This window comes from Fringilla coelebs, assembly GCF_963513975.1.
Source record: "Fringilla coelebs genome assembly, chromosome: 4".
Taxonomy (NCBI): domain Eukaryota; kingdom Metazoa; phylum Chordata; class Aves; order Passeriformes; family Fringillidae; genus Fringilla; species Fringilla coelebs.
This window is the reverse complement of record NC_140032.1, coordinates 61,743,862-61,756,833: the sequence shown is the minus strand read 5'-3', so window position 1 is coordinate 61,756,833 and position 12,972 is coordinate 61,743,862. Positions and strand designations below refer to the sequence as shown.

Sequence of the window (12,972 nt, the reverse complement as noted above, 5' to 3'; positions counted from 1 at the left end):
CTTAAATGCATTTCAAAACAATTATCAGAAGGAACAAAATCCCATCTTGTTCTGAACAGCTCTTGCCAGCACTCAAGGAGACTTGAGAAAAGTGAATGCCCCCAGCTGGCAGCTGGCCACAGAAGATGGCTGGGATTATAACCTCGCTGCTCACCCCTTGCTGGATCCAGAACTTAGACCATAAAAGGACAAAACCTGAAACCCGAAATCCACAAAACAGAATGTAAAAATCTGGGTCACCAGTATCTAAGGTGACAAGTCCAGGCTTTCTAGAAGTTATTTTCACTGCCATGACACTGGGATCACAACATGAGAGTAAATGGGACTATCAAGTCTCTCCACAGAGTAAGAAGAGTAATGTAAAATCATTTCAGCTTAGTGCCATCATGTGTCTCCTACCTTTTACACATAATATAATTACTTACCTTCTTTTTCATGCCCAGGCCAATAGCAGTACCTAGAAACCACTGAAAATGTATAGTTTTTCCAGAACCTACACAAACTCTATACACAAAACTGTATTTTATCACATTCTTCTACCTCCCTTCAAGTATATCTGATGATTTTCTATAATAGTCTTGTCAATACACCAACTGGTATCAAACAGATAGGTATTTTCTACTGATCTGCTATTTTGCCTAAAAATGAGAATTTTAGACTAGCACAGTCCTCATTCAAAATAGCTGACAACGTTTCTTTTAAACTGAAGCAAATCTTCAATAGAGAACATAATTTTTAGGAACAGAGAGACATGCAGACATTTTGAAAATTACTTGTTCAAATGGTACCGCTTACACACCTTACACAAGTGAAAACAAGACACTAAAAACACGTAAAATTCTCCTTTTGTTTTTGTACAAATCATCAGTGTTGTTTAACTGCACTCAGGCTTTCAAGTACAGGAACTCTGACCATCAGTCCAGTACAGCAGAACACATGATAATTAAATTTACTTACCCTGTAGATTCCTGCTGGGCTTAAAAAAAGGTCATTGCTCCAATGAAAAAAGCCCTCAAAGGCTGCTCACTAGAGATGGGTTTGTGGTTGGGGTTTCTAGACACTTATTTCAGCGCAAATCCTGCCAGAAACTGGAACTTACTGCTTGTTGTGAAGTTGCCCTCCCCAGCCTGGGGAAAGGAGTCTGCGTCTTGGATGACTTGTAGCACCCCCACGGTCCGGGCTGGGGGGTCCAGGGCCACAGAGCTTTCGTTCACGGTAATGTCACTGGCTCCTGTGATCTGGTTGGTTGGTGGTCCTCCTATGGAAGATTCCAAGTCTGGAGGTATATCATCCATGCAATCTGCATTTGGCTAATGAGAAGAAAAAGGAGAAAATTGAGCTCCTACCTAATAAAAAAAATTCAATTTACTTCTTACTTTTTCTTCAGATTTTTTGGCTTTATTTCAGTATTGAAAAATGACAACATACAATGAATAAACACACAGATTTTGTCTTCATGTACTTAAAACTTAATACAATCTGTTGGAAGAGAGACCCAAAGTATGCCATGGAAATATTGAGTATTAAACTGTGCCACCTACAATTGCTAACATTCTTATTTATACTTTTAAAAGGGTTTGTGAATGTGCACATTAGAAAAGTAACTCACTTATTAGTATGATCTGCTCAACACAGGCAGATTGCTGCATCAGATCACAAATGTAAACAGAGACAGAAGCTGAAGTGGAATGATTATGTTTTTAAATTATTATTATTATTTTTTTTTTTAAATATACATTTTACAGAGCCAGTATCTGAGCTTACAGGAATAAGAATTCAATAAGAACTGCCTGTGGATGCATCTATGCGTGTGGTGCAAAACTAGAAGCTAAAACTGTTTATAAGACAAGTTTCTAAACATCAAAACATCATCTTTGCTAATACTGTGTTCCCTACAAAACACAATTATAACAAACAAGCAGACAAGAATGTGAAACTGAAGAGCATTTTCTGATTCTCAGTCTTTCTTGCTATGTGAAGCAAGCCCAGTGACAGAGGGACGAAGCAAGACTGAGCTGCAATATGCGGATGCCTTGTTAAGTTAGGAAATGTTAATTTAAGTTGTTCCCATTTATCTTCATTCTCTGGGAACCAGACAGCTAGTCTGGATCAGTCACTTAGGTTTCCTCTCACTTCAGGGGTTTGAGACATTTTTGCTGTGTGATTCATCCCCTAACCCTAGGTGTGAATTGCTCCCTCTGCCTTCCCTCTGCTCAGCACTAAGCAGAGACAGGGCTTAAGCTGCTGGACGGGAAACCCAACATGGCCAATGTCAGAGGAGCTGTACTCTGGTGGACCTGATTTTTTTCCTATGCTTAGTTGTCTCACATGCCAAGGCACTTTGGAAAATCTCACTATCTGGCTATCTCCAACAGCAGGCACCAAGGAACTAAGCAAAATATGATACAGCAAAGGCTGAGACATTTAACTATAAGCACAGGAGAAATCCCCTTGAATTCAAGTACAGTAGGTTACCATATTTAGGTTTACTTTTTTTTTTCCAGAATCAGGAACTCAGCATGTTTTCTCTTTTTCCACACATTCCCTGTTTGATTGTAGTCACCTTATAAGTTTTTTTTTCACAAGTGTTCCTAATGAAAAAGACAAGCAATTTAAGCAGTCTTGTATCCACAAACTGAAGTCTGGAATGAAAACTAGAATTGTTGTCTGGCTTATCCACAAGCAGCAAGAATGCCTCAGATTTGGGATAAAAAAGGCACATTCAACTACACCAGGTGTTAATGAAACTCATTGAATCAGTACTTTTCCAAGTGAAGTACAATCACTTATCTGTAGGACAGGGATCCAAAACTATCCCTTAGATTTATTACTCTTTCTCTCTCTCTTAGCTATTATAAAACAATGTTTTTAGAATTTCATTTTAAATTTCATTTACCTTTGATGGAAGTGCATATTAAAAACAAAAGGGCTGTTTTCCTTTCTCCTATAGGAAAAATTATTTCAATTTTCCAGGGGACCAGCTGTCTGTCCTTTGCTCTGATTCCAGTTATTCCTAGAATGGTTTTTATGACAAACTTTCAAACCTTTTAAAGAGGGGATTATAATTGAAAGTCAAAACAAACATTAAAGATGCAAAAATAATATTGCTTGAGACAATGAATCTCTTTACTACTGAATCATTTTAATTGAAAAAATACCCAAAACTAAGCAGCATGCTATAAAACGATTTATATTAAATTCTGATCAGAAAAAAAACCCCAAACCATTTTGGCTTTGGCTGCCAGAGTGACCCAGATACAGTTGCTAAGTTTAATTACATTGGTTTCACTTGTGCCCTGCATGTAAGTGCTTTGAGAGCACAATTTCACTAAAGTCAAGGGAAAGCTTTGTATTGACTTCAGAGGTTTTGGCTAAGGCTCTTAGTGAATAGCTTCAAGTCATACAATCTGCTGCCAAAAGTGCAGCTGACTGCTTATCCAGCAGATGTTTGCAGGAAAGAGGGAGAAGCAGAGGGAAACTATTTTACGTGATATGATTGTCCCAATAGCAAGGTAGCTCTTTGAAAGTGAAAGACACTTTCACTGGTAACCCTTTTCAAATATTGCAGGAGTAGTCTGAGTTGGATTTGCCAGCAAAGAGTGGAAAAGGTCAGGCCAACCATTTGCTGGTAGATAGTTAAAATCTTCTGGAGCTGCAGAGTGAAAAGTGGGGAAAAGTGGAGGTGTTGGGGTGCTCAGCAACTGTGAAAATGAGCGCAGGAGTTTTGGTGCCTCATGGCTGCCTGGGGAATCTGAGCTTAGGGTAGATCATATTTGAAGTCTCTATTACAAAGTAAATGCAGAGTTTAGATGTGAATTGAATTGAAACATTTAGGTATTTGGGGTTTAACCAATCCTTTCTTGGAAAATCCAAAGTCTTCCTGCTAAATGAAGCACAATATATCCACAGACAAGCAAGCCAGGTCTTTAATAACAACCACAGGACAAACATGCAGCTGGCAGGAAAAAAATCCCATAGCCTGCCTACAGTAAGATTTCCTCATTCCATCCACTGCAAATGCCTGCAAAAGGGCTTTGGCAAATTTGCACCCAAGTCTCCCATCAGAGACTGATGCCTGCCTATGGCTTTTTTCTTCTTTTGTGTGTGGAAATTTCAGCTAAGAGGGCTCAGCAAGACTCAAGAATGTGGTTAGGAAATGACATTTTGCTTTATCCACTCTACAGAACTGTTTGCCACCTCTCACTGAGAAGCCCTAGAACTTTACAGGTTCTTTTAGGGCAGCATCTTTTCCCACAGCAGCCTATGGACATCTGGCTAAGTGATGAGTCTCTAAAAACACCAGTTCATGTGTGCTGGGGGCTGTTTTGCCTCATGGGAGCACCAGAAGGCACACCTTAGGGATGATGTCCACCCTGGGCTGTCCTCACTGGTGCTGGGCAGTGAGAAGGGTGAGGACAACATGATTTCTGTGCAGGTGGAAAACAGGTCCTGGGAGCTGAGCAGGCGCTCAAAAGGACACAGCTTGGGCAGGAGGGGTTATGCAGAGGAGAAGCAGGAGAGAGCATAAGGCAGGAAAGGAACAAACAGAAGTTGAGGTGTATTTCAGAAAGAGAAGGTAGAAAAAAGAGAGGAAGAGGAGCAACTGATAGCAGTTTAGGAATTTTTAACCCTCAAGCTACCAGATGCTCTTATACCTCCACTTCCTTTGCTGTAAACCAGAGGAAACCTGACACAAAGGCTACATCTACTCCAATTTCCCAGGGACAGCAGCTCCTACTATAAATCACTTTGAGGGGTAAGACTCTCCCTTCATGAACATATCCAATGATCCATGTATGCCAATATGCTTCCTCCAAGAGATGAAGAGGGCTGTTTTCAGGTTGTTGTCTTAGAACACCTATATGAAATTTTTACAGAAATTCATACAATAAAATCCCCTAAAAAAAACTTTTCTAGTGCAACATTAACATCCAAGTGTTTTATTTTTAGTGTTAAGACAGAACAACACTAAAGCTGATTTGGAAATCTTAATTTGAACCAGTTGTTCATGTGGGTTACAGCAGCACCTTTAATTACACGCTCAGTACAATTATTTCCAAAGGAGCTCCATGCAGAAAGCTCTCAGTGAGGAGAGCAGGATAGATCCCTGTTCTGCTGTACTGTACAGCAGAGAAAAGGGAGCCATGAGAAGGGAAACAGTGGCTGAGGAAATGTAATGGTGCTTCAATTATTCCTGGCAACTAGTTTCTTCTACACCTGCCACTACAGAGTTGTTCATAGGCAGTGAAATCCAGCCATGTAAACCAAAACTTCTACACATGGCCTCTGGGCATGTTTTTTTTCCACTAGTTGTGCCCAGCCTCAGACAGCCTGTGGACATTCTTAGCCTTTAGCATCAGCCAGTGAAGGCAGTGAGAGCTGTGCTCCGGATGTAAATTCAAACAGCACTAAACTTTCTGGGAAGCCTTTAACAACTCACTGCAGGCCTCCAGAAAGCATTGCTCTGGTTTGCCCATATGCCCTGATTATGAAGCTGGACAAAGAGCACATTAATGAAATGCTTGGACAAAAATGTGAATGGGCCAGCGTGAGAGCAGAAATGGTATGGTGCTGTCAGATGCACAGGGAATGGAACAATACACTGGGTAGGGAGAAGAGGTACCAGAACCCTGTGTAACTGCTCATGGCAGGCCTGTGAGCTGAGACAGAACCTGGAGAAATATTTCTGTATTTAAGCCTAGGTCAGAGATGTATTGAGGCCATCAGCAGAGATGCCGAATGGCAGAGCTAGCCTTCATTTATGTATTTAAGCCTTCATTTCTGTATTTAAGCCATCAGTGGAGATGCTGAATGGCAGAGCTAGCTTTCATTTGGGCTTTTCATCTTAAGCCCCAATTTAACAGTTGCATCACCTCTAAATATATTAAAGACAATATACACATTTAGCAGGAAAAGTAGCCAAACTGTTTTAAGGCATTACCCTAGCTACAATGCCCTCCTTTTTCCCCTTTGCATGTTTTCAGTTTGGATTATATTAGGTTTATTAATGCATCTGCCTGCAACCTGCTTCCTAGTGTCCATGAAACTGATTTCTCTGGGAATGGCTGTATCAGCTCCCCAGTGCATTCATGTGAACTATTTTACTTTATATACCTCTTTCAAATGTGAACTGGCGCATCACTGACTGAAACTCAGGGGGCTGTTTAAGCACCTGATAATGGATCAACTGGAGATGTTTCAGTATTGAACTTCACAAGCCTTGCACAGTGGGGGAGAGTGACTCACTCCTTCCTAGCAAAGCCCCTGAGCTCCATGACAGCTCCAGTTGGGAAAGTGTATGGCAGACAGGACATACACTATCTGAATGCAGGCACGAGACTTAGAAAGATCAATCACTTTGGCAGTTTCTAACCACATTTGAATGGTCCAAATAACAAAGAGCTTAACAATTTCTTGTATGGCATGTGCTCCACCTCATGCTTACTAACTGGCAGAAGTGGCCCTTAACTGGAATTAGGAGTACAGACCTTACTTCAGATAGACTTTAAGAGAAATCTGACAGAAATAGGACTTGCTTCCCCAGAATGAGCAATTAGTTGTCCTTGATGAGTATAGCAGAGAAAATTGTATTTTCAGAGACTTTCTGCTTTCAGATTTGAACTGAGGGCATGATTAAAAAAATAAATCCAGTCCTGAAAGCTATGTGAAAGATTCTATAAATCCACCAAAACACCAGTGAACAATTTTCTGCTTCACCAAGCAGGCAGCCACTGACACAAATCCCAACACCCAACCAACACCCATACACACACTTTTCCTTGCTAATACTAGTGGGGTTCAGGACAAAGGTAGAGTCAGACATTTCCAATTGTACCTCCCTTAATAAATCAATTAATTATTCAATAATTTGGCAAAAGGAGTAAGATGGGAACAGACAGGCAAAGGCTAGGGATATACTCAGGTGGCTGGTGTGTTTCCCTTCTGCCCTGATGGGCTGCTCTGCAGAGTGCTTACCGGAATCCCTAGAGCTTTTAGAATATTCATTTTACACATCGGGCAGGTACGATGGTCTAGCAGCCAGGGGTCTACACAGGACTTGTGGAAAAGATGCCTGCAATGAAAACCAGGATATCTTAATTCAAATGCACCACAGCACAATTTACCACTTAGTACCAGATGATTCTGAATTCTTTTAAACGAGAGTATTTCAACTGGCTCAGTTTGTGACCTCTTCAAGGACTGCAGAACTAGGTCCTATGCACATAAGGCTCAAATGATTCCTGCAGCAACTCAAGCACATGTGCACATTTCAAGAGGTACATACTTAGAGACTTAGGGAAAATACACAGAATGCATTAGCAAACACGATACTCTTTAAATGTTAAAAGCAGCCAGTAAACAAAAGCTGCTTGCTGGTAAAGGTAAAAATCATGTTAGTTTTTCTTAATAGTTCTACAGACAAACCTGATTACACATAATTTAAATGTGAAGCCATTAAAGGTCTAGTATTTTTCAGGACAGAGGCATAAAGAAATAAGCTGAATTAGAAAAAAACCAACTTTCCATTTAAACAGAAAAACCATTACAATGCTTTTATAAATATTCTCCCTGACTTCCCTGCTCTTTAGAACCTGTCCATCAGAGAGAGCTCCTACAAAATCCCGTGAAGAAATTGTTGTTAATCCTGTTCTGAGTCTGAAGCAGCTACTTGAGCTCTGTAGCTGCTGGGCACCACTTTTCCTAGACCTTAATCAGGTGGAGCACCTGAAAGTTTCTTGTTTAGCTTTGCCTTTAACAAACTGATAATGACTGTAGAGATCTTTAGTGTGTGTACCTGACAGGCAGACTGGCAGAATATTCTCTCTTGAGAGCATATTCTGTTTCTAGGAATACAAGAAAACATTTCTTCACCCAAAGGGTGGTCAGGCATTGGAACAGGCTGCCCAAGGAAGTGCTGTCTGGAGGTATTTTATGACATGTGGATGTGGCACTTGAGGACATGCTCTAGTGGTGGGCTTGGCAGTGCTGGGTCTATTGTTAGACTTGAAATACCTAAATATCTGTATGAACCTAAGGCTCAGCCTGGAGCACGGCACATACCAGTCTCTACATGGAAATGCAATCTCTGAGAAAGCCAGTCACCTAATGTGCCAAAGTAACTCTAAATATTTAACTGCTACTTATTCAGCTGAATAGGTCAGCAGATGTGTCTGCTGGCAAATGATTGCAGTCCTGTGCTTTGTGTCACTTTATACGACTGTGGGAAAGGGCAAACATATTCTTGGAAGTTTGACCTAGTCTAATGATATCAGTTGGCTGGGGTATCAAACCTCATTTGATCCTGTATGTCAATATGATTAATCAAATGAAGCAATGTGATATTTGAAGTTTAAGCCACTACTTTTCTAAGGCTACTGAAGTTCACAGCTGTACTTCCAAACACGACCTAACGTAATGGATAACAACAAATGAACCAGATTTTGGTCTCTGTCCTGCTTAACATTTCCTTCCTTCTATCTTAGGAGGGGCTTGTTCAGCACATCATCGGACGAGCATTCTGAATAGGTGAAAGCATAAAGATACAGTTCTTAGGCATGTGTAATTTTACATTTAGAAGTCTAACCAACAGATTTTCTTGAGTTTGTTAGTTCAATGTTAATTCATTATGTCTTACCTTTCAGCTACATGAAACAATAATGGAATTGTTTTTAGTGATTGGTTTTCTTTAATTATATGATCAAATTCATAAATACGCTTATTGGCAAACATCTGAAGCACGTTTGCGCCAAAATAATCAGCCCATTTACAAAACCTGAGATATTTATTAATCTCTCACAAAACAAAACAGTTTTCCAAAATCTGTTTTGAATAAAAAATACATAGTTTCCACCAAGACATTTTACCAGAGACCAGAAAATTCCCTTTCGTTTTCAATTTCCAGCTTTGAAAGCCTCAAACTGGAGTTCATATTAGAGAATTTTATGATGTTTGTTCATCATCAAAAGCTTGCAACACTTTCATGCTTTAAAGACTTTAAAATCTGAAGTTCAGTGTTCCTAAAGTTGGCTTCAAAAACAATATTCTAAAATAAATCCTAACAATGCCAAGTAATTTAAAAACATGACAGATCTTGTCACTTTGCACATCTCAATACTAATTCAGCACAGTGTATTATGATTCCATTAATTTCAGATTTAATATGTACTACAGAGGGAACTTGATTATTTGACAGAAATCCGCAGAATAATGGAATGCTACTGAAAATCAAATGAAGATTTGCCTTTTAAAATTTTCCACTGCATTATATAATTAGAGCTCTTATAATATCTGTTTTGAACATGTAAACATTTGTGCAGAAAAGCAAGGTGTCAGGCTTTGCAGATTAGGATTTGAAAGTTTATAAGGTATGCACAGGTACTATGTACATGCTTATGGCACTCAACAAATTGTAAATTGTTTTATGTTCCAACTTCAAGCAAAAGAAGCATAAAGTAAGATGAGAGCAACTGCAGCATTTCACTGTCCCACAGTAAGACAAAGATGTAAAAAGATCAACTGCATCAAAAATCCCTCCCTTTGCAGTTCTGACTGATGTTTTAAACGGAAGGAGAGGATGGAGCCATCATGGATGATTTCAGAAGTCATGACCCAGACAGGAAGACAGGAAGAGATGTTTCAAGCTCAGGCTCAGGACATGGTTTTGACAATCCAAGTAAAAGCTAGGAAAAAATACATGTTTTTTTCCCTATTGTGTGCAACCACATTAATTGCAAAATGATGTTGATTTGAAAAGTTTCTCAAAAGAACTGCGGTTGATGAGTTGACAGAGAGGAAGGTGAGATGTTGTCAAAAACTCATACAAAAGGATTTTTATAAGGGAAAGGAAACAACTGTTCCCTACCTCTCCCAGGGATAAGAAGCACAGTGATGTTGTTCAAACTGCAACAAGTGAGATCCAGGTTACACAAGAAGAAAGGCTTCACCACAGGCAAGGTAACGAAGCACTACAATAAATTATCAGGGGGTTTGCAGTCTTCATCCCACGAGACTGCAGAGTGTGTTGGAAAAAGCTGCCAAGAGCAACATGTGCGTGCCAGTGCCCCTGCGCTGTTCCAGAGGTGCTGCCTTCCTGGGACCCCTCCTGCACTCTCCTGTGGCTGCACGTGGCTGTGCAAAGCACACAGAGCACAAAGCAAAAGAACCTCTAAGTCCCAGAGCATTCCATTTGCTATTATCTAAATAGCATTTCACATTTTTAACTAGACATTGCTTTTGGTTGAAATGTATTTATGGTTTTTTTAAAGATGCAATTTTAATCATATGAGAAAAGAAAATCATGTTGCACTCAGCCCAAAATAATAATGGTGATGATCATTATTTTAGTACAACTACTGTAAAGTGTTCAGCTTGCCAAAAATTTTGAGAGGTTTTTTCCCAGATTAAGCAAAACTATTCTCCCACCTTCCACTCCTAGTCTCACCTATGCAGAAAGAGAGACACATCCCTGATAACACTAAGTAAGAGCATCAGTTGCCTGGATTAGATCTAGGGCTGAAGTAAAGGATTTAGAATTTTTGTGAGAGACTGAGTAGCACTGTAGTATCCAACAAGAAGGTTTGAGATTTTGGGGGGTGCCTGTACAGTATTATTTACTTCTGAGGAGGACAAAAGAAGATGATGAGGGTGAGAGCAAGGAATCAAAGGGAAGAATGTATGTGACGAAATAATTTTCACAGGAAGCTAAAAAAGAGAAAGCAGGACTGAAAACTCTGAAATCACAGTTGTTCATGGAGTGAAGGTTCAGGGAAAAAGAATGGGTTGGAACAAGGTCAGAGAATGTGTTTATTGGTGAAAGAAATGAAACAGAAAAAACAAGAACCTATGAGGCACTCAGCAGAGAAAAGGCTGAGAAATGTCGCGCCTCTCTGCAGAAGTTTAGTAAAATTAGTAAAAGTTTAGTAAAAGGCACACACTGGGAGCAGCAGGACCGGTACCTTCTCCAAAGCTAGAGCAGAAAAGGCAATGGTATTTTGAAACTGGAGATGGAAGACAAGCAGAATGAAGTGAGGCTGTGACAACAGATGTCACTCCAGGAACAATGAACTTGGTTGCATTTGATCTTGTGTCAGCGCCCTTAAAGACAACTTCAGAGATGTTTGCTACCATTAAACTTAAAACCAGCTGCAAGTCAACACTTTTTACTTTTATCAAATGTCATTCCTTATTTATTTAATACACTCTGTAGAGTGAAATTTATTACTTCAGTCAGCTGTGGGAGCTGCCTGACGAAGACAGAGAGGAAGAAGCACAAGTTCACTTGGAATTCTCCTCTGAGCTTTCCAGAGTAGGGTACATAAAAACAGTGATCCAGTGCCAGCAGAAAAGAGAGGACATTTGGGAAAACAGCCCAAGTCCTAGTAAATGTGTTTTGTTTTACTTCAGAGCTCATCCACTGCTATGCTGGAGGTTTAATGAGGTTCCTATGTTAGAAAATGCACACAGCTTAACTAAGGATACTGGAGCAGGAAAACTACAGAGCCTGTAGCTCTTTATCAAGATATAACACTCTACTACTCACTTCAAAGCAACAGAAATGAATCCACTTTCCTTTTTGTTTTGGATGAGGAGATGAGATTGAAAACAGCAGAAAGAATCATGAGTACCATTTCATGTTTCAGAAGTTCAAAGCCGTGCAAGTATGTAAAACACTGCCCTTGCAGTTTGTGTAGCAGGAAAGCCAGGGTTGGTGAAATAGCTGCTTGAGAAACATCTTTGAGTTTTTATAACTCCAGACTGCTAAGGCTCAAACTGTGAGTATTTTACAAGACAGTTCTGCTACTGCTACCCTTTTAGCATGAGTAATTTTCTGGGTGACCTTTTAAGTCAGCCAAGAACTAAACACCACCTGTTAACTCTGTGTTTCCTACTCACTCTGCTTGACACAACGCCGTGGATGACAAAGGCTCATTGAATTATGAGGTGGGACACAAGTGAAAGCTAAAGCTTAGACATATATTTAAGCTGTTGTAGATCTACCTCAAAACATTGCCTGTCTCTGTCATGCAAAATTTCCAAGCTTTATTCTGCTTCTGTACAAACAGGCTTGATGCCAAACCAAGGTCCACATTTTCTGGTAATTTCTCATTTTTCCGTATTTCTGCTTCATGAAGTGATGTGTTTGTGTCTGCTTATAGAAAAAAAAAAAGAGTTCACATGCAATTTGTCATTGTGGGGGATTTACAGTAGGTCAAATTTATGATTAATCTGTTGCTTTGTGTTAGCCATTTAGCGATGGCAGTAAACAGATTTAATGAATCACATGAACTAACAGAAGTGGACAGCTTGTAACATTCAAATATCTACTAGGGTACAAAACAGCAGGAAAATAAACAAGGATTTTGGTTTCTCAAGCCAGTGAACATGACTCAGGAGAAGAAAGGAGTTCTATTGAAAAAAATAAAATCCCTACTCAATATGTGCAGCACTTCATATCTGTATTTCTATGGAAATCAAGCACTTACTGTTGCTCTCCTAGGGGCAAATGATCCTAGGAAATTTCCTAAGAAATTGATTTCCTTAGAGAAATTCTCCATCAGGTAACACTTCACAAATGACAGTACAATAGCAGAAAGATGAATACAGCTGTTAGGGGTAGCTAGAGGCTGCACTCCTGTGTCACATCACTGCAGGTGGATGTGCTACCCAGGGCATCTGCACACGAGGCATGTTATACTCCTTACATCTCCTCCTATGACTGGGGATTTTTTCTGACAAAAGTCATCCTTTTCTCAGGCCCAGGACAGCAGAAGAAGTAGCTCAATGGGGAGCAGGAGCCTGCTCTATCCCTGGCTGCTGTGGCCAGGGCTCACCCTCAAGTCAGAGGCAAATTCTCCTAAGGCCTTCATTCTAACTAAAAAAACAGTGAGGAAAACAGATAAATCCAAACTTTAGTTTAAAAATCCTTTGTTATAGGCTCAGGTCAGACAAAATTTCTGACTACCACACTAAACC

At 39.9% G+C, this 12,972-nt stretch overlaps 1 protein-coding gene across 1 annotated transcript in view; it reads right to left on the bottom strand.

Moving 5' to 3' along the window:
• The window catches only part of RNF150 (ring finger protein 150), a 109,880-nt gene that overhangs the window by 22,697 nt on the left and 74,211 nt on the right, over nucleotides 1–12,972 (bottom strand). Inside the window, exons 5-6 of the mRNA XM_084204720.1 lie at nucleotides 6,976–7,072; nucleotides 1,100–1,310 (exon numbers count right to left, since the gene is read on the bottom strand). Coding sequence (XP_084060846.1) covers nucleotides 1,100–1,310; nucleotides 6,976–7,072 — 308 coding nt within the window. The remainder of the gene's footprint in view (nucleotides 1–1,099; nucleotides 1,311–6,975; nucleotides 7,073–12,972) is intronic.